Source organism: Cervus elaphus, chromosome 24 (assembly GCF_910594005.1).
Source record: "Cervus elaphus chromosome 24, mCerEla1.1, whole genome shotgun sequence".
NCBI lineage: Eukaryota > Metazoa > Chordata > Mammalia > Artiodactyla > Cervidae > Cervus > Cervus elaphus.
In genome coordinates, this window is record NC_057838.1 from 57,293,298 (window position 1) to 57,314,784 (window position 21,487).

At 41.1% G+C, this 21,487-nt stretch overlaps 1 protein-coding gene across 4 annotated transcripts in view; it reads right to left on the bottom strand.

Annotated features, from left to right (window-relative positions):
- CACNA2D3 (calcium voltage-gated channel auxiliary subunit alpha2delta 3) overlaps positions 1-21,487 on the bottom strand; it is an 846,876-nt gene that overhangs the window by 271,769 nt on the left and 553,620 nt on the right. For all 4 annotated transcript variants that reach the window (XR_006337469.1, XM_043885641.1, XM_043885642.1 and 1 more), the window contains exon 12: positions 4,420-4,498. Coding sequence is in view for 3 of the 4 variants with exons in the window: in XM_043885641.1 (XP_043741576.1) it covers positions 4,420-4,498 (79 nt within the window). In the remaining variant the exon portion in view is untranslated. The remainder of the gene's footprint in view (positions 1-4,419; positions 4,499-21,487) is intronic.

The following is a 21,487-nucleotide window of genomic DNA, read 5'->3' on the forward strand; positions in this document are numbered from 1 at the left end:
AGAGACCCCTCTTTATTTGCACAGCTGGAAAACACTCCATTTACCATGAGTTTTGAAGGAGAATCAGGCAGTGCTTATTTAAAATCTTGGCACAGTGAACATTACAGAAGGTCATCAAGGCTTTATGGAGTATCTGGGCTAGTTGGCCCCTCTTTCAGTTTTCTCAGTTCACTTGTTTATCCAACAGTGTGAACGTAGAATTTTAAATTCCAATAAGCCATTCTACAGTGGCAATGATTGTTTTAATGTATTTAAAATGGGGTTTGCTGCTTTGCCTCATTAGGGCTGGTTCCCTCAAGATAGGACCTACTTATGCATAAAATGAGACAAACCAATGAGCTCCAGGCCTCTCTGGATTTTGCTAGTGGAATGGAGGAGGCAGAGAACTCCTGTAAGGGATATGAATATGCCCAGATACTTATTTCCAGAGGTCCACTGACTTGAGAACTGTCTCATGGCTACCAGGCTTCCAAGCAAGAAGTTTTGCGCCGATAGCAGGTCCTTGACCACTGACCCGGGGACAGTGTGCTGGCCATGACGACTCCCGCTCCTCCCCAGGGTCACTCTGGTCAGTCAGTCAATAGGCTTCTCTCTGGGCTTCCCTGGATCCGCTCTGGTCCCCAAATGCTAATGTTTCATTTCACTGAAGAACTTGGCTGAGTCAGGGCAAAAATATGTGGTGGGTGGGGAAGAAGCCTCCCTGGACCTCATGTCACTTGAGATGAAAAATGTTATGCTGCCTCCATACTATAACAATCTGAGAGTATAAACAATGATTTAATTAATGACCATAGAAGAATACTTGCTCACCGACGTTACGTGGGCTAAACCTCATAACTGACGCAACACAAAGCCGATGTTTATATGGGCACAGATGACTGGAACCTGACATTTTGATGGCAACTGCTACTTTGAAGAGTGGCAAACAATGGCATTTTATTCTCAAAGACCTTTAGAAGAGAAGCAGAGTAGGGAGGTGGAACTATTGTGAGGGACTGACTCTGGCAGGGAAGGAAACAACTGGATTTGGACAGGAAGAGAAGGAGAATCACAGCAGAATCAAGCGGCTGGGCCAGCTAAGCAGCTACTATTACCTCCTTGGATTTTCCAAGTGCCGCACTCAGAACTTACAAATCTATATTCTATGGCCAGGCCCTGAAATACTCTGAGCTGACTAAAATGTCTTCAAAAGGATGCTTCAAGGATTCTTATAAACAATGACTAAAACTAAATTATGGTGTAATATTAGTTGATTAAGACAAGACTTCAACTTCAGTAATTTTCATCAGCTGGACACAGACAGTGGTAAAAACAATATCCCATGACTAAATGCATACTCGCTGATGGGAAGAATTGCAGTCTGATGTGGCAGAAATAACAGAAAAACTTTTAAAAATTAAAAAAAAAATGGAAAGGAGTCTTTTTTCAAGACCACAAAATCAAGGAAAAATTAGGGAAAGTGTAGCTCGTTCAAATGTCAACAAAGTTCCAAAAATTATTCAATGGTCTCTTTACTCAGAGGCAATCTAAGATCCATGCAGCCTTCATCTCCCTGTGCCTACTTTTTTTTTTATATCCCCCCCTCAAATGAAGCCAAGTCTGAGACAATCAGAATTACTGATACCTTTGAGTGAGGTGGGCCAGCCAATAAGCTAAAATAATTGAACATGTTATTCTAGAGATTCAAGGAAATGTTCAAATCTTTCAAGCAGAGTTCCACTTTTTAGATGAGGAAGTTGAGACTTGCTTCAAGTAGAAGCAGATAATTAAAGACAATGTGAAGCAAAGAAAACTGAGGCAGAGGTTTACTTGCTTGGCTATACACATATATTCTGAGAAGTTTCCATATCCATTTACCCTCAAAGCTTAGTCCTGCAGAGCATATTTGTTGGTATTTTTCTTTGTGGGCTTATCTTTGCCTATGTAATTCAGGATGGGGAAGACCTTGCCCAATCTGGGTGTCATAATTTTGCAGGGGGGAGGAAGAAGGAGGCTTGAAATCAGAATTTAGAGTTGCTAATCAGTTAGGATATTAAGAAGAGGTGGCAAGAATACATAGTAGAACTATGCAAAAAATATTTCATGACCCAGATAACCAAGATGGTGTGATCATTCACCTAGAGCCAGACATCCTTCAGTCCAAAGTCAAGTGGGCCTTAGGAAGCATCACTACGAACAAAGCTAGTGGAAGTGATAGAATTCCAGTTTTACTTTTTCAAATTCTAAAAGATGATGTTGTTAAAGTGCTGCACTCAATATGCCAGCAAATTTGGAAAACTCAGTAGGGGCCACAGGACTGGAAAAGGTCAGTTTTCATTCCAATCCGAAAGGCAATGCCAAAAAATGTTCAAACTACTGCACGATTGCACTCATCTCACACGCTAGCAAAGTCATGCTCAAAATTCTCCAAGCCAGGCTTCAACAGTACATGAACTGTGAACTTCCAGATGTTCAAGCTGGATATAGAAAAGGCAGAGGAACCAGAGATCAAATTGCCAACATCCACTGGATCATCGAAAAAGCAAGAGAGTTCCAGGAAAGACATCTACTTCTGCTTTATTGACTATGCCAAAGCCTTTGACTGCATGGATCACAACAAACTGCGGATAATTCTTAAAGAGATAGGAATACCAGACCACCTGACCTGCCTCCTGAGAAATCTATAAGCAGGTCCAGAAGCAAGTTAGAACCAGACATGGAACAACAGACTAGTTCCAAATCAGGAAAGGAGTATGTCAAGGCTATATATTGTCACCCTGCTTATTTAACTTATATGCAGAGTACATCATGCAAAATGTGGGGCTGGATGAAGCACAAGCTGGAGTCAAGATTGCTGGGAGAAATACCAGTAACATCAGATATGCAGATGATACCACCCTTACGGCAGACAACAAAGAAGAACTAAAGAGCCACTTGATGAAAGTGAAAGAGGAGAGTCAAAAAGTTGGCTTAAAGCTCAACATTCAGAAAACTAAGATCATGGCATCTGGTCTGATCACTTCATGGCAAATAGATGGGGAAACAATGGAAAAAATGAGAGACTTTATTTTTTTGAGCTCCAAAATCACTCCAGATGGTGACAGCAACCATGAAATTAAAAGACGCTTGCTCCTTGGAAGAAAAGTTATGACCAACCTAGACAGCTTATTAAAAAGCAGAGACAACAAAGGTCCATCTTAGTCGAGGCTATGGTTTATCCAGTAGACATGTATGGATGTGAGAATATCAAGAAAGCTGAGCACTGAAGAACTGATGCTTTTGAACTGTGGTGTCGGAGAAGACTCTGAAGAGTCCCTCAGACTGCAAGGAAATCAAACCAGTCAATCCTAAAGGAAATCAGTCCTGAATATTCATTGGAAGGACTGATGCTGAAGCTGAAACTTCAATACGTTGGCCAGCTGATGCGAAGAACTGACTCACTGGAAAAACCCTGATGCTGGGAAAGATTGAAGGCAGGAGGAGAAGGGGACGACAAAGGATGAGATGGTGGGATGGCATCAGCAATTCGATGGACATGAGTTTGAGCAAGCTCTGGGTGTTGGTAATGGACAAGGAAGCCTGGCTAGCTGCAGTTCATGGGGTCACAAAGAGTCGGACACTACTGAGCAAATGAACTGAACTGAATCAATCTCAAATGGAGGAGATATAAGCTCATTTTTTCACACAGGTGTTATATGAACAAATGAGTATGCTAGGCATGGGATGGGAGAAGGCAATGGCAACCCACTCCAGTACTCTTGCCTGGGAAATCCCATGGACAGAGGGGCCTGGTAGGCTACAGTCCATGGGGTCACTAAGAGTCAGACATGACTGATATGACTTAGCAGCAGGCATGAGATAGCTATTTTTGATAGGCACATGCCCTAGCAGAGAAAGTCTATGTATAGACAAGAAAAATGCCATGGGATATAGAAATAAACCAAGAAGAAAAAGAAAATCAAAAGCACAGCCCCCTCACTATCTCATCTATCCTGTTATGTCACTTCAGAGTTCACCAGAGCAGAAGAGAGTGTAGACACCACCACATCAGCCCATATGTGTTTTAGCTCATAAATGACCCAGGTTGGATTTGCTTAAAGCCTACTGGCCTATTGAACTAGTGCAAGGTGGCTGGGAATGGTGAGCACATTGATATTTGGTGCACAGTAAATGGTTCTGCCATAGTAATTCTCCCAAAGTCACTCAGCTACTAAGGAATAGAGTAGAACGGCTTAACCATTCCACTTTACTATAACCTCAACGTTTTACATACATTTTTGGAGAAATCTGTTCCAAATCGATCATAATAATTTAGAAACATCCAGACCTTATCTAAGAATTCACAGCCTTCTGGTAGAATTCTCCACTTCCTCATGACTATCTCTATTTCTGCACATCCACAGAGAAGTTATTCAGAACTGAACTCATCAGGGGACCTACCTTTGTTGGCACAGGCCATCCACTTGAGATTGTCTGCAAAAGCAGCCTCTCGTCCAATGAGGTACGTGAAGATGCGAACCTAAGAGGAAGAGGAACGCACAGATCAGTGGTTTTCACTTTTCACCCTCCTGCCCAGACCACAAGCACAGCTCACACACATGTGGTTTACCTCTTTAATGCTCCAAGCCCCCCATCTGTAGAAACATGTTTAAGACATTTGAAGTACAGTCAGCTAGAAATATATTCAGAACTGGGTCTTTGATCTTTTAAACCATATGGCACTGGTGGTGGTTGTTTTTCGGTGTGCAACTTGCAACAGAGAAGAATAACTTGAAACAGGAGACTGGCAGCATTGTAGGCCTGGGTTTGCTACGCACATATGGACAGAGATCATCCAGGTCTGGACCAAATCGGCAACCATTTTCCTCATCTGTACAGGAAGTACGAAGTGTGCTCTTCTTGGGAATAGAAACATCACTGAAAGACCCTCGGCATGCCCCCCTCCCTCAGTGGTGAGGACAGGCTGCAGACACTCTCTTACCATCTGTTGTGGTAATTAATTGGAATGAGAGGCACAGCCTGTAGCCAGGAGACCAAAGGAAACCCTCTCTAGCCTTCCTAAAGTTTGGCTCCTAAAGACTCAAGAACACATGTAAAACCTTGAATCTCTCATTTTCTACTGCCTTCTCAAATCTCTCATAAGGCCAGAATTCTTTGAAAAAAAAGCGCAACCCACTTCCCAAAGTTGTACATGAGGGTTAGATGGAAGAAAACCAAGAAATAAAAAGGGTTAAAATCCTCTAGTTTAAACTTTGGGCTTCCCAGGTGGCTCAGTGGGTAAAGAACCAGCCTGCAATGCAGGAGCATGCCGAAGATATCTGTTCGATTCCTGAGTTGGGAAGATCCCCTGGAGGAGGGCACAGCAACCCACTCCAGTATTTTTGCCTGGAGAATCCCATGAACAGAGGAGCCTGGCGGGTTACAGTCCATAGGTTGCAAAGAGTCTGACACAACTGAAGCGACTGAGCCCAGCACGCAGTTTAAACTTTAAATGGTATGTGGATCAGCACCACGCAGTCCAAACAAAACTCTTCCAGCAGGTCAAGTCAGTCCTTGAACAATGGTTTGTGACTGAGTAAAATTCAGACATGGTGTTAAATGAATTATGTTCCATATGTGGCCCCAAAATCTTTCCAGGTGATGTCCCTTCCGCTCAGTCAGTCTGGGTCGGGAATCCCTACCGTTCCTTTAGAGCCTTCACTTCGACTATAGTGAACTAGTATCTTGTGCGCTTACATCTGTGAGGTTGAGCTCCACTAGACCGTCCAGCTGACAAGGAATAAGGGTGGTTCTGCTTTGATGGGGCACACAACTTGGAACGTTACAACTCAGTACATGACTGGATAAAAACGTAAATACTCATAGCTGACTGTGAAAAGGAAGACTTTGTTTTAGCTATGAGTACCCTCTTGTCTGAGACATAACTTGAAGACTAGTTCTTATGGGATGGTTTATTTCCAGCTTAAAGAGATGCTTACACACACATTATCACTGTGCTGCCTTAGTCTGTCCTCATCTGTGTTCAGTGAGGCAGTCATTTCATCCATCACAGCACCTGCAAGGGGGCTTCCAGGGCATGAGCAGACACACATGCCTTTGCCTCTCCCGTTTTCTTAGCTCTTTTGGACACTATTCCCAATGGAATCACACAGGGAGGATGGATACTTTTCTTTTTTTTAATTAGGAGATTCTGAGTCTTTGGGGAAAAAAAAAAAAAAAGAAGATGCAACCTCATATGCCCTAACCGGTTACCACTGACCTTTCTACACAGAGCTGTCCCCTCCTCACTTTTCCTGCCTGGCCACTGGTGGCTTTAGCTGAAGATGACTGATTTGGGGGAAAATTGAGACTCAATTAAGTAAAGTGAGGTAAACTTGCTCAGTTTCATCAAGTCCTGATATAATAAGAGAGGTCTTCCAAGACCTCAGGATAACACTGAGGTCTACTCTTAATTTCCTGGAGATGCTGGATCTGTCAACCCAACCAGCTGCAAGACCTAGAACTAGCCCCCACAGGAGCCGAACCAGTCCCAGGCTTTTCTTTTTTTTTAAATAAATATTCAGCTTTCATTTGTAATTCAAGTTATTTAAAAGGAAGCTTCAGACTGATTACAAAAAAAAAAAAAAAAACTGCAGAAAGCAAGTTTTTAACAAAGCAGGAAGCACAAGAGAGAGCTCTAGAGAATGAAGCTATGAGTCTATCTTTGCAGGCAAAAGGCAAAGACCTGACACAAAACAGCGTATTTGTTGTGAGCAAAGGCACTTGCAGGTGCCAAACCTCCTCTGCCATCCAGGTGCAGAACCAGAGAATAAACTGAGTTCTCTCCTGGGGGCAAAGTTAAAACCCCAAACAACACTGTGAACCATTAGAAAAATGTCTATAGTTCCTGATTTTAAAAGATCGCAGCATATCTGGAAAACCAGTAGGACTGCATCAAACTTCAGACCAGACATGATTGTGCAACAATAATTGAGCTACAACCACAACCGTAAAAACCAGCACCATGAACCCCTCACCAGCACTGTTGCCTCTCCTGCTGACACTACCACAGCTTCTCTAGTCAGCACCATCCCTTGGCTCAGGTGTGTGCAGAGATCTATAGCATTATACTTGTTTGGTTGGTTTGCATTTGATTGCTTAAGAAAGAAAAATCAGGATCATGTTAAATATTTCCATTTACGTGCAGTCTTTGGCTTCCAGTGTACTGGCCCCCTTATTTGAGCTAGAAATGGCATGGAAATGACTCGTTGTCTCTTTGCCTATAAAATAAACATAATCAAACAATACTGGGTTCATGCCCTGGATTTCTCACAATAATGCCTTTCAACTGGCAACAGCATAAAGGGACTTTATTCCAAAATAAATATTTTGGAGCGCAGTGTAACAATAGCATTTTATATTTGTAGTTTTTTCAGACTGAGTAATTCTACTTTTAGGAATTTATCTTATAGTCAGGATAACAAATAAAATGCCTGTGGGGGCCATGCAGATAACAGAGATGACACGAAGTCACAGGAGTATGAAGAGTTGTACAATGCATGTCTTCTTAAAGTCCTATGACTTGGTTTTAGACATTTTCATAAATACACAAAATTGTAAAAGGCTAAAGATATTCACCTTTATTATTTGTAATGATTCAGCTCAGTTCACTTCTGAATGACGTTCAGTTCAGTCACTCAGTCGTGTCTAACTCTTTGCGACCCCATGAATCACAGCACACCAGGCCTCCCTGTCCATCACCAACTCCCGGAGTTTACTCAAACTCATGTCCATCGAGTCGGTGATGCCACCCAGCTATCTCATCCTCTGTCGTCCCCTTCTCCTCCTGCCCCCAATCCCTCCCAGCATCAGGGTCTTTTCCAATGAGTCAACTCTTTGTATGAGGTGGCCAAAGTATTGGAGTTTCAGCTTCAGCATCAGTCCTTCCAATGAACACCCAAGACTGATCATTTGTAATGATTAAAACCTGCTAAATCCCTAGTTTCTTTTGATAGCCAATTGTCTAAAAAGTCTTGGGACATTCATGTAGTGGAATATCATACAGCTATGTACTCATAAGAAATATATCCATTATAAATTAGCAAGGGGGAAAGCAAGTTGTGGAATATTGTGTAGCACAGAATCCTGTTTTTTTTCTAAAAGGGGACTTACACGTTTTACTCTGTAAACTTCTATATCCTCTGAATGTTTTTACAAATGAATAAACATAGCTTTAATAATTGAAGATCATTTTAAATGAAAATAAAGTAATGACACTGCTACTTCCTGAACCATTCTTCAAGGACATAGGAAGAGTAAATTTACCAGTGAAAATCAAAAAGGAGAAGAGATGATATGTGGAAATTAAGTTCTGTCCTTGCATCTTGCAGAGTGGGCTGCCTTACTTCCATTGCTCAATGAAATGAATGCAAAACCTCTGTGACTAACAGTCAAATTGCTAATTTCTGCCTCTAGCAGATTCTGTAACCTGATGGATTTTATTTCCAATAATTGGGGATTTATTTCTTAAGAACCTCCATCAAATAAACTTTAACAAATCTGCCTTGAGGCCAACTACTTTTACAATATATGGCAAGGCTCCTTAGCAGAGGCAATAGGGATAGTTCTGAAGGTCCGGTTCACAGCACGGATGGCAATGGGGAGGGTCCATGGCAAAGATCAGACCAGGGAAGTTATCAGGACACAGCAAAACACACCAGAAAGCCAGGTCTTTGTGTTCATCATCCACAGGCATGAGGGCATCACTTTCAGTACTGCTGCAAAAAGGCAGAAGGGGAGAGGTCTGCATCAACCTGTTAGTTCATTTTGATCTCCCAGTTGAGTTTGGATGGTCTTTAAATGTTCTACAAATCCAATAAAGCTCAATAAACTGCTAGGATGTGGATATTTCCAAGTTCAAAGTCACTTAATCTACTTAGTATAAAGTTTCCCAGATGACATAAAGAACTCAGTCCAGTTTTTCCAAAACAGACTGTTGCTTCTTGCTCATATAGATGCAATTCTCTCCAAAAACATAGAGGGGTGCCATTCCTCTCTACCTTTGGTGAACATAGGGTAGCTTGACTTTGTGAAGATGTTGTTGAATATGAAAGTCACTCAGTTGTGTCCGACTCTTTGCGACCCCATGGACTATTCAGGACATGGAATTCTTCAGGCCAGAATACTGGAGTAGGTAGCCTTTTCCTTCTCCAGGGGATCTTTCCAACCCAGGGATCGAACCCAGGTCTCCTGCACCGCAGGCAGATTCTTTACCAACTGAGCCACCAGGGAAGCCCAAGAATACTGGAGTGGGTAGCCTATCCCTTCTCCACCGGGATCTTCCCAACCCAAGGAATCGAACTGGGGTCTCCTTCATTGCAGGTGGACTTTTACCAACTGAGCTATCAGGGAAGTCCCCTTGTGAAGATAATGAATCAAATTATTTCCTTTCTACAGACATTAAAAGACGGGAGGGAAACTGGCTGCCAGTAGAGCCATAATGGGGCAATTGCACAGCCAGCAAACAGGCTGTTGCTGCCCTCACAACTCACTTCAGTGTTGAAGCCCTGGCTTTTGAGACAGTCCAAGAATCCATCATCCATCTGTCACAAGTAACTTCTGAGCACCAACTATGTGCCAGGGCCCATTCTTGGTATTGGGGATACAATGGATGAAGAGAAAAAAAAAACCTCTCTGTGCTCAGGGAGCATACATTCTCATGAGAGTAAAACAGATGATAAATGGCAGATTCATATGCAACATTTAGGTAATTGTCAAATTAAAAGCTTATGAAGAAATAAAAGAAGAAATAATTAAACAATGGACAGTGATGACGGCTGCTATTTTAGAAAGGGAGGAAGGGAAGGCCTCCCTGATAAGGTGATACTTGAGCAGAGATCTGGACAAAATGTGGGTGGAGGTAGGGGAGCAAGACATATGGCTATTGGGGAAGATTGTTCCAGGTGAAGGTAGCTGAAGGTACAAAGTCTTGAGATAGGGCTACTCAAGGGATATTGACAAGACCAGTGTGGATGAAGTGAAGTCCAGTAGGAGAGAGTGTAGGGAATGAACTTGGACAGACAACAGGTGCCTAATCATGTGGGCCTTGCAGCCTCTGTTAAGAGGCTAGGCTTTTTCTGTAGCAAGAACAGAAGCCACAGGAGGAACTGAGTAGAAGCCTGACAAGAATTGACACATCCTGTGAAAGGATCATTCTGCAGTGTGAACAGGCCTTGGAGAGTTGTACTCATTCTGGTTGTCCATTCCAATTTCCCGTGATGTTCTTACAATTTTGAATACACAGGGCCCATTCCAGACAATCAAATCAGAACCTCTGGAGGCAAGGCCCAACTTTTAATCTCCCTGTGAACATTTTAATGTGCATCGAAGTTTGAGAACCACGGCCACAGGGGGATAAGAGAAGCAGAGCCACTAAGTAGGGGCCACCAAAACACTGAAAGTGAGAAATGGCAGTGGCCTGGCCACGGGGGTGAAAGTTTTCAGACTTCACTGGGCATTCGAATCACCAATCCCCAGCAGCTGCTCTTCAAAAACTCAGATTAAGTTGGCCCAGGGAACTGTGTTTTTTAGAAGCACCCATGGTGAGTCTGAAACAAGTGACTGGAGTCCAACACTTCAGAAAGATACCAAAAAGATAAGGCCTGAACAAAAAGCCGGAATGGGAACTAAGAAATCTTTGAAGTCGTTTCCAATAAAGGTGTTTCTACATACTGCCAAGGACTGAGGCTAAACTTCAAGGAGTTTACAATCCATTGGATGGTTTTAAAAAAAAAAACAAAAAAACAGAGAAGCTGGATCAAGATGGTATTTTTAAAGAAGTCTGTGTCAATCCTACAAACAGGAACATCAGACACCAATCAGACTGGGCAAGCAGGATCAGTCAACTACAGTTTCTTCTTTTCTCAAGAAAAAGCAGACCTGTACTAAGATGTCTATAGCTGCTGAGCTGGGTGTTCATACACAAAGCATTGCTTCTTGAAACTACAATAGCCCCACTACCGCATCCAAATACAAAGGAAAGGGCTGCACAGGGCACTGAGGAGCCTTCAAATATACAGTCTTTACTCTTATTTTTAGAAAGGAAGGCGACCTTTTACTTTAAAATAGCATTTAACTACAAATCCAGTATCCTTAACTATAAAAACATGCAACTCATATGGATTATAAGTATAAATAAAATTTGCTAAAAGAATCATCCAGTACATATCACTGCCCACACCTATGTACATGTTCCATATTTCCATTCAGCTAAAGGAGATCAGTCCTGGGTGTTCATTGGAAGGACTGATGCTGAAGCTGAAACTCCAATACTTTGGCCACCTCATGTGAAGAGCTGACTCATTGGAAAAGACCCTGATGCTGGGAGGGATTGGGGGCAGGAGGAGAAGGGGACGACAGAGGATGAGATGGTTGGATGGCATCACCAACTTGATGGACATGAGTTTGAGTAAACTCCGGGAGTTGGTGATGGACAGGGAAGCCTGGAGTGCTGCGATTCACGGGGTCGCAAAGAGTCGGACACGACTGAGTGACTGAACTGAACTGAACTGAAGCAGCAGCCTCTGCAAACAAGCATGTGGACTCACCTTCTCACCTACTCCTATCCCTTTTGACTCATAGACCAACTCAACTATCCCCTAAAATATCCCCATGATTTCTTAAAAATAGTACACAACTTTGGCTTCAGAAAGAAGTCATCTGACGGCTTTGTCTTTTAAAGTCAATTTGATATTACTATATTCTTAGTCTGTATCCTCACAAAAAATAATCACAACCAACTTCTATTGCAATTTGCTCTTTTCTATGATTTCTGATGCAGGGAAGCATTTCTGAATAAAATATTTAATCTCTAAGCAGAAAATGAGAGCTGGAACTTGATTAACCACAAAAATGCCTCATAAATCACTGCCAATATTTGTTTGCATGAAAATTCTACAAGAGTAGAGGTGGGCTCAGAGATGGTTGATGCCAATGAAAACAGTTTTATTGAGCAGGCTGCTTTAATCTAGAAGCCATCATGCTTATAATAAAATAAGAAACATCCTTATCCAGAAGGACAAGAGAGGCAAATAAGGTAGTAGTGCCCTGAGCAGCAATAAAATGGGATAAATTGAATTAAATTACAAAAGTAATAAAATTTCAACAAATGAATATCATAGATCATTTTGAAAAACAGACTGTCATTTTGGGTATGCTCTAAGAGTCTGTAAAATCACCTTCCTCTCAAGCACAGTGCCTCATATCTCATGTGAGGTATTGAAAATATCCTAATTCAGAAAAAACTGCCATGTGTAATCTTCTGGCCAGGGATGGAAATCCAGTTTTATTTGCCAAGTGAAAGAGATGGCTGTCTCAGGGTTACCTAGAGACTGTAACCTAGTTTAGCATACTGGAAAAGAGATTACACACCACTTCATTGAGCAGTAGGAAGTCAGGCTACAAACATCCTCAAAGGTGGGTGATACAATTCATTAGATTATCCAGCATCATTAACTTCATTCACAGGGTATTTTTGATGCTCTGATATCTGGGGCCTTATAGTTCTGGAGAAACTGTCCATGCCAGGGTTAGCCAATTTTGGAAACAGTAAACAATTTGCCTTCAAGTATACCTTTGATATGCAAACCAACCAACCCAAACCCCATTGAGCTCAGTTCTCTCTATCAGGTGTGCATACCTTGGGCCAGTATCCACCTGCCCTCATCACTCCAGGGCCAGGCAGGTACCAGACAACTAAGGGTAGCCACTACACTTCCGGAGCCAACTGAAATTATTCAATTTTAAGCTTGCTTATCTTGTTTTGCCTCTTTCTTCCCAAGAAAACCACAGTAAAGACTTTAGCCCACCAGTTCCCCCCTCTCTCTCTGGTCACTCATTTTATATTGGTGCTTCCGCAGGAAACTCTGTATAGAATGATACGCCTCTTGCTTCCAGGGGTCAATGAGACTTTCTTCATGACATTCATTTCCATGTCTATGTGGCTTAATATATTTGATTAAAACAAATACTGAGTACCCTTAAAATGGGTTGCGAATCAGGAGAATTTGGTTCCAGGTGAGTCAAAACTCCATACTTACTATCTTGGCAATCTTGACTAAGTTAGTGAAACCCTCTGAACTGTGCTTTTTCCACCTACACATGGATTACCCATTCATTCATTTACTGTGATCAATAGCAAATGAGTTAATAAATGAAAAGACAAGTCAGAAGCAATGAGTTCCAGTCAGCTGGGGTTGCATTCCACTTATGTTTCAGATGATTATTACATTAAACCAAACAAGGTGAGCCCAGGAGAGCCAAAACCCCTATTCATGGATGCCTCCCTAACCATACCCAGAGATTTGGCTGAAGAGGAAACTGACTTTCATAAGTGAAGAAGAGGATTATTTCCTACAAAAGGGTTTTGACAAGCTAAGGATAATGAGATTGACAATTCCTAACACAATCAGAATAACACTAGAGGTATAACAATGAAACCTTCTATTAACCTTTGCAGTCATAAGATCCACCAAGAATTTGGCAAGGGCTATGGACTTTCTCTCCACAAAAAATGCCCCAAAGATCAACATTCACATTTCAGATAAGATTTATGAGGTTTGGGGCATGTCCTCCATCGAAGCCCAAACTCAGGTTCTCTGGGAACCTCTAGATTTCAGTTTAAAAACTGCTGTTTTTATATACTCTCGTATTCTGCACTATAAATTTCTCAAGAACAGATTATGTTCTGTGGACAACCAAGATGGGTACTTTCAACTTAAGTGTTTGCCAAATTGAGAGAGAGGTTCATTCATTTACATGCTCCATCTTGGCTGATTTAGTGAGTACTAGATACTGGATATCCATTATCAGATCCAGAAAAGTCACATGAGGAGTAAGTTTCTCAACATGGAGAAACAAGACATCAAGAATCCTGAGAAAAATGGGCTTCAATGTAAACCCTGAGTTCCTAGGGCGACATCTAATCATGGAGCCTTTGAAGGAGTGAACTTAAAAGACGCAGGGATGGAGTGGACAGACAGACATGACTCCTGTCTCATTTCTATCTGAATTCAAAGAATCCAGCACATTGGTTGGCAAAGAGTCAGCACTCAACCACTTGTTGACTGGCAATGGCATAAAAGTCACCTTCGGCTGACTCCTGAAACAAACTCATCATGGATTTCTGTGGCTGGGAGATTCCTCTCTGCCTCTCTTGCCCTCAGACCCAGAGAGAGAAGGTGGTGACAGTTATTTGCTTACAAGCGTGCCCACTCTTCCAAGAAGACTTACAGATTCAATACCATAAACAAAAAGAAACTCATGTGTATAAGGCTGATAAATTATGCAAAACATCAGAAAATCTGCTTATGGAAAAGAAAAGCTAATTGTTCCACAAATTGGGGTGGCAATATTTATGGTCATGAGACATCATGGGATTGTGCAACTCCCTGGGATAGAACCCCCCAATGTCTTTCCACTGCACTTAGGCTATACTGCAAACTCATATCACAGCTGGATATCCTGGAAGATATGGAAACACGACAAACTCCTTCCAGCTTGAGCGTCTATGCCGCCAGCTTTTCCACTGCCTAGAATGTTCTCCTCCACTTTGCACAGCTGACTCCCTCTGACCCCAGTTCCCCTCCTTTGGATCTTTCCATTTGTCCCCTCCATGGTGCCTGGTACATTTTGCAGCTATCATTATGATTTGTTTGTTTACTTGATTTACACCTATTTCTCCCTCCATAGAAATGTAGATGTTGTGAGGGCACAATGAAGCAACTGTGCCCAACTCAGCATCCAGCATAGAATAGACTTCTAACCGATATCGGTCACCCACCCCTCTTCATTTCTTTTCACAAATTTTGGAAATCGAAAGAGGTCAGCATGGGATATACTAGAATTTGTCAGAGTTAGAGTCCTTTCCTTCATTACTAACTCCATTTCAAATACTTTCCTATTTTTTCAAACTGGCCTGCTATCAATCAGCTGAAGTTTTACTTTCCCTATGCTCAGTTCCCTTGTCTCTTTTACACTGAAGCTCAATGATAAAACAGGAAGAAAGGGAGAAATGAAAAATCTTCTGGTCTTTATTATTACAGTCTCCACTTCTGGGGCCATAAAATGGTGTCATATTTAAGGCCTTCCATGGGTGGATGATCGGGTTTATAATATATTTTTCCTAGGTTCTCCCACTTGATTCTAGATGAAAACCATGCAAAGATCGAAGCCAATGGTATTTTAAATAACTGCCTGCTTCAGAGATTACCTAGCAGGGAAAAGACTACATCTTAAAATAGTGATGTGACACTTGCTATTCCTAGCAACTCTGAGTAGAATTCTCTCCTTTTCCCCCATACTTTGTGACAGTTTGGACAGATGGCATCACTTGATGAAAAATAGAGATGACTGGGTGGGCAGGTTAGCAGAATGCAGTGGATACAAGATAAGGTTAAGAACTGGGAACTTGGCACACCTCATTTTAGAATCTGTCTTCTCTGAAGGAGCTGAAATTCTTCGAAACCTCCTTTTCCTTACTTGTAAAATAGGATGGTGTTAACAGGACCTACTTGGCAGAACTGCTGCTAAGTGAAACAAAGTAAAATAGTAGGGGCTGGATGGGGAGGTAATCCTGCAAGTGTGTGTCTGACAAGAGATTCTTTCTAAGAGGAGACCTCCAGTGGTGCTCCTTGCCCGGACCCTAAAGAGAGTTAGACTGGGGAAAAGCTCAGGAGGGCAAAGCTTGAAGACCTGACCTAGGACTGCCTCTCTAGACCTTAGAGAAAAGCTCCTTTTCCCTTATTATCCCTCCCTGAAATTTGTCTCCCTTTGCTTTCCTCTACCTCTGGACTGGGGAGGCTCCAAGAGTCCAAATCAAGGTATGGGACCAAGGACCATTTGGCCTTGGTCACAGGTGTGGTGCTCGTGTGTCCTCACTGGGATTTGTGGCTCAAAGCCCACGAAAGCAGCAGCATGATGCAGAGAGAGCGCCCCCTCCACAAAGCATCCTGGTCACTCAGTGCAGTGGCAGGTTACAGGTCAAGGATTTAGGAGTCTGGAATTCTGCCCAAATCATTCTCAAACTCATTAAAACCAACAGCTGTTGTGAATGCTAAGCTAGCACAGTTGTTTTCTCCCAAGATTCTTGTCACTTCTATTTCCCCAACCAATCCTTCCTGTCACTAGCAATTAGTCCAAAATAGCAGCTTCCGCTGTCATCTCACCTGCTGCCTTCTGGGGCTTAAATATCAGTAAGAAAAGTCAAGGGCTTCTCAGACATCTGCAAGGATATTGTTGAAGACAGTGTTCATTCCATTTTACCTGTGATTCTCCAAGAGGCAGACAGGTAGGAACCTGGCTCTTGGAGACAGCTAAGGAATGTGTGTATATCAGAATCACCTGAAGGGTTTTGGCAATATATATGTTGTTCATTATCTATACACCAACCTTGCCCCTCTCCAGAGGTTCCAGTGCATCCCAAACCTAGAACTCCCACTGAGAGAACAAGTTCCCGGGTTCTGAAGATCCTACCCTAGAGAGCCACTAAACTGACATAAATATGAGTATAGGCCTCATGTGGATGGGAGAGGAAAGTAAATTAAAGTTCCAGAGGGATTTGGAGGGCCATTGTCTTCTTCTCTGGAGAGCCACTGTCTTCTTTCTAAGAAACTCCAGGGGAAATTTATTGTCTTCAGTCAGTAAGTTCTATTTTATCCTAAGCAACTGTTACGTTTTAAGTAACAGCTGTCCTGGGTTCCCTCAAGAAGAGGGTTCCACTCTCAGAGATTAGGTGTTTTGGGCTCTACTTTTATAACCCTCACTTTGACCTTCCTACTGGCCTCTAATTTGTATTACCATTTTTGCTTTATATTTCCCATCCACCCACACTCCTATCTACTCTTCCTATCGAGTATTAATGGTGCCTGTGCCTTAAATCGCTTCAATCATGTCCGACTCTTTGCGACCCTATGGACTGTAGCCCACCAGGCTCCTCTGTTCATGGGATTCTCCAGGCAAGAATACAGGAGTGGGTTGTCATGCCCTTCTCCAGGGGATCTTTCTGACCCAAGGATCGAACCCAAGTCTCTTATGTCTCCTGCAGGGAGGAAAAAACCATATGGTCTCCACTCTCACTGAAGCTGTAAGTTTTGAAAATACTTTTTATAGAACAAGGAAGGCAAAGAGATATAAAGAAAAAAAGTGAGAGAGGAGATGGGACTGCTTTTCTGTTGTTATTGCCGACTTCACAGAAGTTACTGGTTGGAGATCCTCCTCATTTTTTTACACTATCTCTGTCCTAACTTTGTGACCAAGACAGGACACAGACTTATTTTTCTCTCTGGTTAAGGGGACCATGGTAGAGCCCCAAAGAGTATCACCTTCTTTTAAAACTGCATCATTTCTGCACTTTCTCCCTCAAACACCTTGGTTCCCTGAACAGGATGCAGGCCATCTTGAACTCTGTAGCCCAAATGCCAGTTGATAAAGAGGAACTTGTGTGTGTGTGTATGTGTGTATTTAATTGGAGTGTAATTACATTACAATGTTGTGTTAGTTCCTGCCACACAACAATGTGAACCAGCTATGTGTATACATATATCCCCTCCCTCTGGAGCCTCCCTCCCACCCCTTCTATCCAACCACTCTAGATCATTACAGACCACCAAGCTGAGCTCCCTGTGTTATACAACGGCTTCCCACTAGCTATCTATTTTATACATGGTAGTGTATACATGTCAATGCTTAAAGAAAGGTACATTTATTAATAAATTGATAAAATAAGCATTTTAAAAGCATTAAATTATTTCCCCCTGATTTCTTGAGATATAATTAGTGCATGGCCCTGTACATGATGATTTGATATATGGATATATTGCAAAATGATATCCACAATAAGGTTAGTTAACACACTCATCACCTCACACAATTACTACTTTCTTTTCCTAGTGAGACATTTATGATTTATTTTATGCAACTTTCAAGTATTTGATACCACAGCTATTAACTATAGTCACCATGCTCTAAATGAGATTCCCAGAACTCATTTATATTTTAACTAGAACTCTGCAGTCTTTGACAAGCTCTTCCCCACTCCCCATACTCATCTCTTCACAGCCCCTGGCAACACCATTCTATCATGTTTTGTTTTGTTGTTTTCAGATTCCAGATATAAACAAGATCATGTAGTACTAGTCTTACGCTGTCCAAATTATTTTACTTATCATTACACTCTCAAGGTCGATCCACGTCAAAAATGGCAGGATTTCCTTTCTTATGACTGTGTTACATATATTAATATATATATCATGTAAATATACATATATATACACACATATATTTCCATTCATATATAGATGGACACGGGTTGTTACTATGTCTTGGCTATTGTGAATGATGCTGCATTGAACATGGTGATGCAGCTATCTCTTCAAGATAATAATTTCATTTCCTTCAGAAAAATTCCTTCCTTCAGAAGTGGGTATCTATTGCCAGATTACTGAATTACATGGTAGTGTACTTTTGATTTTTTGAAGAACCTCCATGCTGTTTTCCACTGTAACTGTGCTAATTTCCATTCCAAACAACAATGCACCAGGGTTCCTTTTATCCACACCAATACCCCTGCCAACACTTGTTATCTCTTATCTTTTTGATAATAATAATAGATGTCTTACCATAAAACTTTCTACCCCTGAAAATCTCTCCCTCTTAGCATTATCTAAAATAAGTCCCCCTTTTATTATATCTCAGCCCCTATTGATTTTCTGCATAGTATTTAGTACAATTACAGTTATTTTATTTTTCTGTTACTTAGCTATGTTCTGTTCCCTACACACATACACAGGAGTATAAGTTTCATGATGAAAATAACAATGTGTTTTGTTCACTATTGCTGAACTTCTAACCTAGCACCTGACCCATAGCAGATACCCGGAAATATGTGTCAGATAAATGAATTAATGTGGTTACTGCAGGCAATTAAAAGATATAAACACAGGTTAAATGGGGATAATCCATCATGGCATATGGAGTAGGAACATGCCAAGAGAAATAGAGGGATTAAATGAGTATTGATGAACTAAAACTTGAGGATGATGAGCACTGGCCCTTTGCCAGATACCATACATAGCAGGATTGCAATGGGAGGGCACTATCATTATTCTCATTTAACAGATAAGCAAAGTGAGGCCTAGAAAGGGTAGGAACCTGTTCCAGGTCACATAGCAGCTAAGTGAAAGCTATTGGACCCTTTTAAGGACTCCAAAGCTCATTTTCTTAATTGCAACACTATGATATGAGAACACTAGCAAAGGACATGAACTGCCAGATCACAGAAGAGGAAATACTCAAGGCAACAAAACAAAAAACAGATCAAAATGTCCAACCCTACTTTTATGCATAAATACAAATATAAACTAAAATAAAAATAAGAGTTTTGAGGTGTTATTTTGGGTTTTTTTTTTTTTGCTATTAAATTGGAAATGATTTGTTAATGACAATAAAAATATTAGGAAATAGTCTTTCTACTGGTGGGAATATAAATTGTTATAGCTTCCTGAAAATAACTTGGCCATATGTTTCAAATATGTGAAATGCACATGACCTTTGACATGGCAATTCCATTTCTTGGAAATCACTTCTAGGAATTATTTTTTTACCACCAAGTTGAATTTTTTTTTTTTTTTTGCTAAAATGTTCAAATAGAACCAATGTAACAATCCAAATTCCATGGCATCTAAACATTTAGCCACTGATGATTTCAGTAAGATGATGTTGTCCTTTCTATTTTAGAAAAAATTCAGATGCTTTATATTCTGGGAAAGCGTGATTTGCCTTCCTTTCTACCCACCAAATTAATTTGTCTTTTCAGAAGCTTTAATATATTGGATATCATCTTTGTTTGTCTCTCCATGTTGCCCAAGGACAACATCAGAGAGTGAAGCAAAGATTTTCCATAAAGGACATATGTTCATTAGAGAACATATTATTGGAAAACACTGTTCATACTAGAGAAAAATTATAATCTAAACGTGCCCGCAGAAAGGGAGTGTAGCATGTTTATTCAGTTAATTATTAAATGACTTTAATAAAGCCATTACAAATAATGGTAAAGTTGATCACTTAATGACTTGAAAAGACATCACTAAACAGACAAAATAGGTTCCAAAATGCCATGGACATAGCTTCTCAGCTTTATGGCTAAGATCCAGTATAGTGTCTGTTCTTATCAAAATGCCATGGACAGTCTTATCCAATCTATAAAAAATTAAAAGTATGCATACATAGAAAAAAATAATGAAAAGATACATGTAAAAAGTATTTAATGCCAGTGATACTTCTTTCCTATTAACTGCTTTTTTTTTTTTACAAATTTTCTACAGTAAATATAAAATACTTTTGTTAAAAAGAAAATATTTTTCAGTAAAAGATAATCAGAAATTTCCATTCATTTTCATTCAGCAGATATTTACATAGCATATACTATACATCAGGCTTTATGTGAGGCACTAGGGGTTCAATGTTGACACAAGACCTGACTTCATACAGATGACACTCAGGTAGGAAAATGCACAGTTGAGGGCTTACATGTTAGAGATGAAATGCTATTAAATAGGTCTCATAAGGATGTTCCACTGAACACTGGAAGCAGTACCATTCCATAGGTCATCAGAAACAGTCTGGGCCAATGGCTACTTGAAGGATCATTCAGAGCTGTTGAGAACAGGCAAGCCCTGATTCATGTGAATATTTGCAGCTGAAAGCTTATTTCCATGGATATTCAACCATCGTTTCATTTTATGGTTCTCCCTTTCGGAAACTGTAAGTGCCTGAGTCACTATAGCAGAGCCTCCCAGACATCATGCCCACCATCTACATTTCTTGTTCTAGGGGAACTAGAGAACAAAACCTAGTATCCCAAGAGGTGTTGGGAGGGTCCACCAAATTCTGTGACTACTGAAGACTGCCCAGTAGGTATACCTGCCATTAAAAAAACAGACAAATGAATAAATAAGTCATTACAGCTTTGAAGCTGACCATGGTTAAAGCAGTATACTTCGATTTTCTTTAGACGTGGAAAACAGAGAAGAAATGCATGGTTAAAGCAGTATACTTCAATTTTCTTTAGACGTGGAAAACAGAGAAGAAATGCTGGTGGGCTACTTGTCCATCTCCATACTAGGGCAGAGAAGGACTGGACCCAGTGGGTTATAATAGCTACAACCCAAGCCTTGCATGCCCAGGCCTGAGGCCAGACTCCTGCCTCAGCAGATAATGAGTTTGGCAATGTCTGATGGTCTTTTCTGGATGCTAATCCCCATCACAGAACTTCTATAATGCATGATATAATTTAATACACCTGGCAGACTCACCACCAGTTCATTCTTTTGTTATGTAATAGCCCAAAGAGAAGTCGAGAGTGGTTAATGCTCTGACAACCAGCTATTATCCCCAATAACAGGCGATTTTCAAAGGATTATTGCCGTCAGAAACCATTTTATAATAACTGGCAACTGGAAGCCAATGTAGC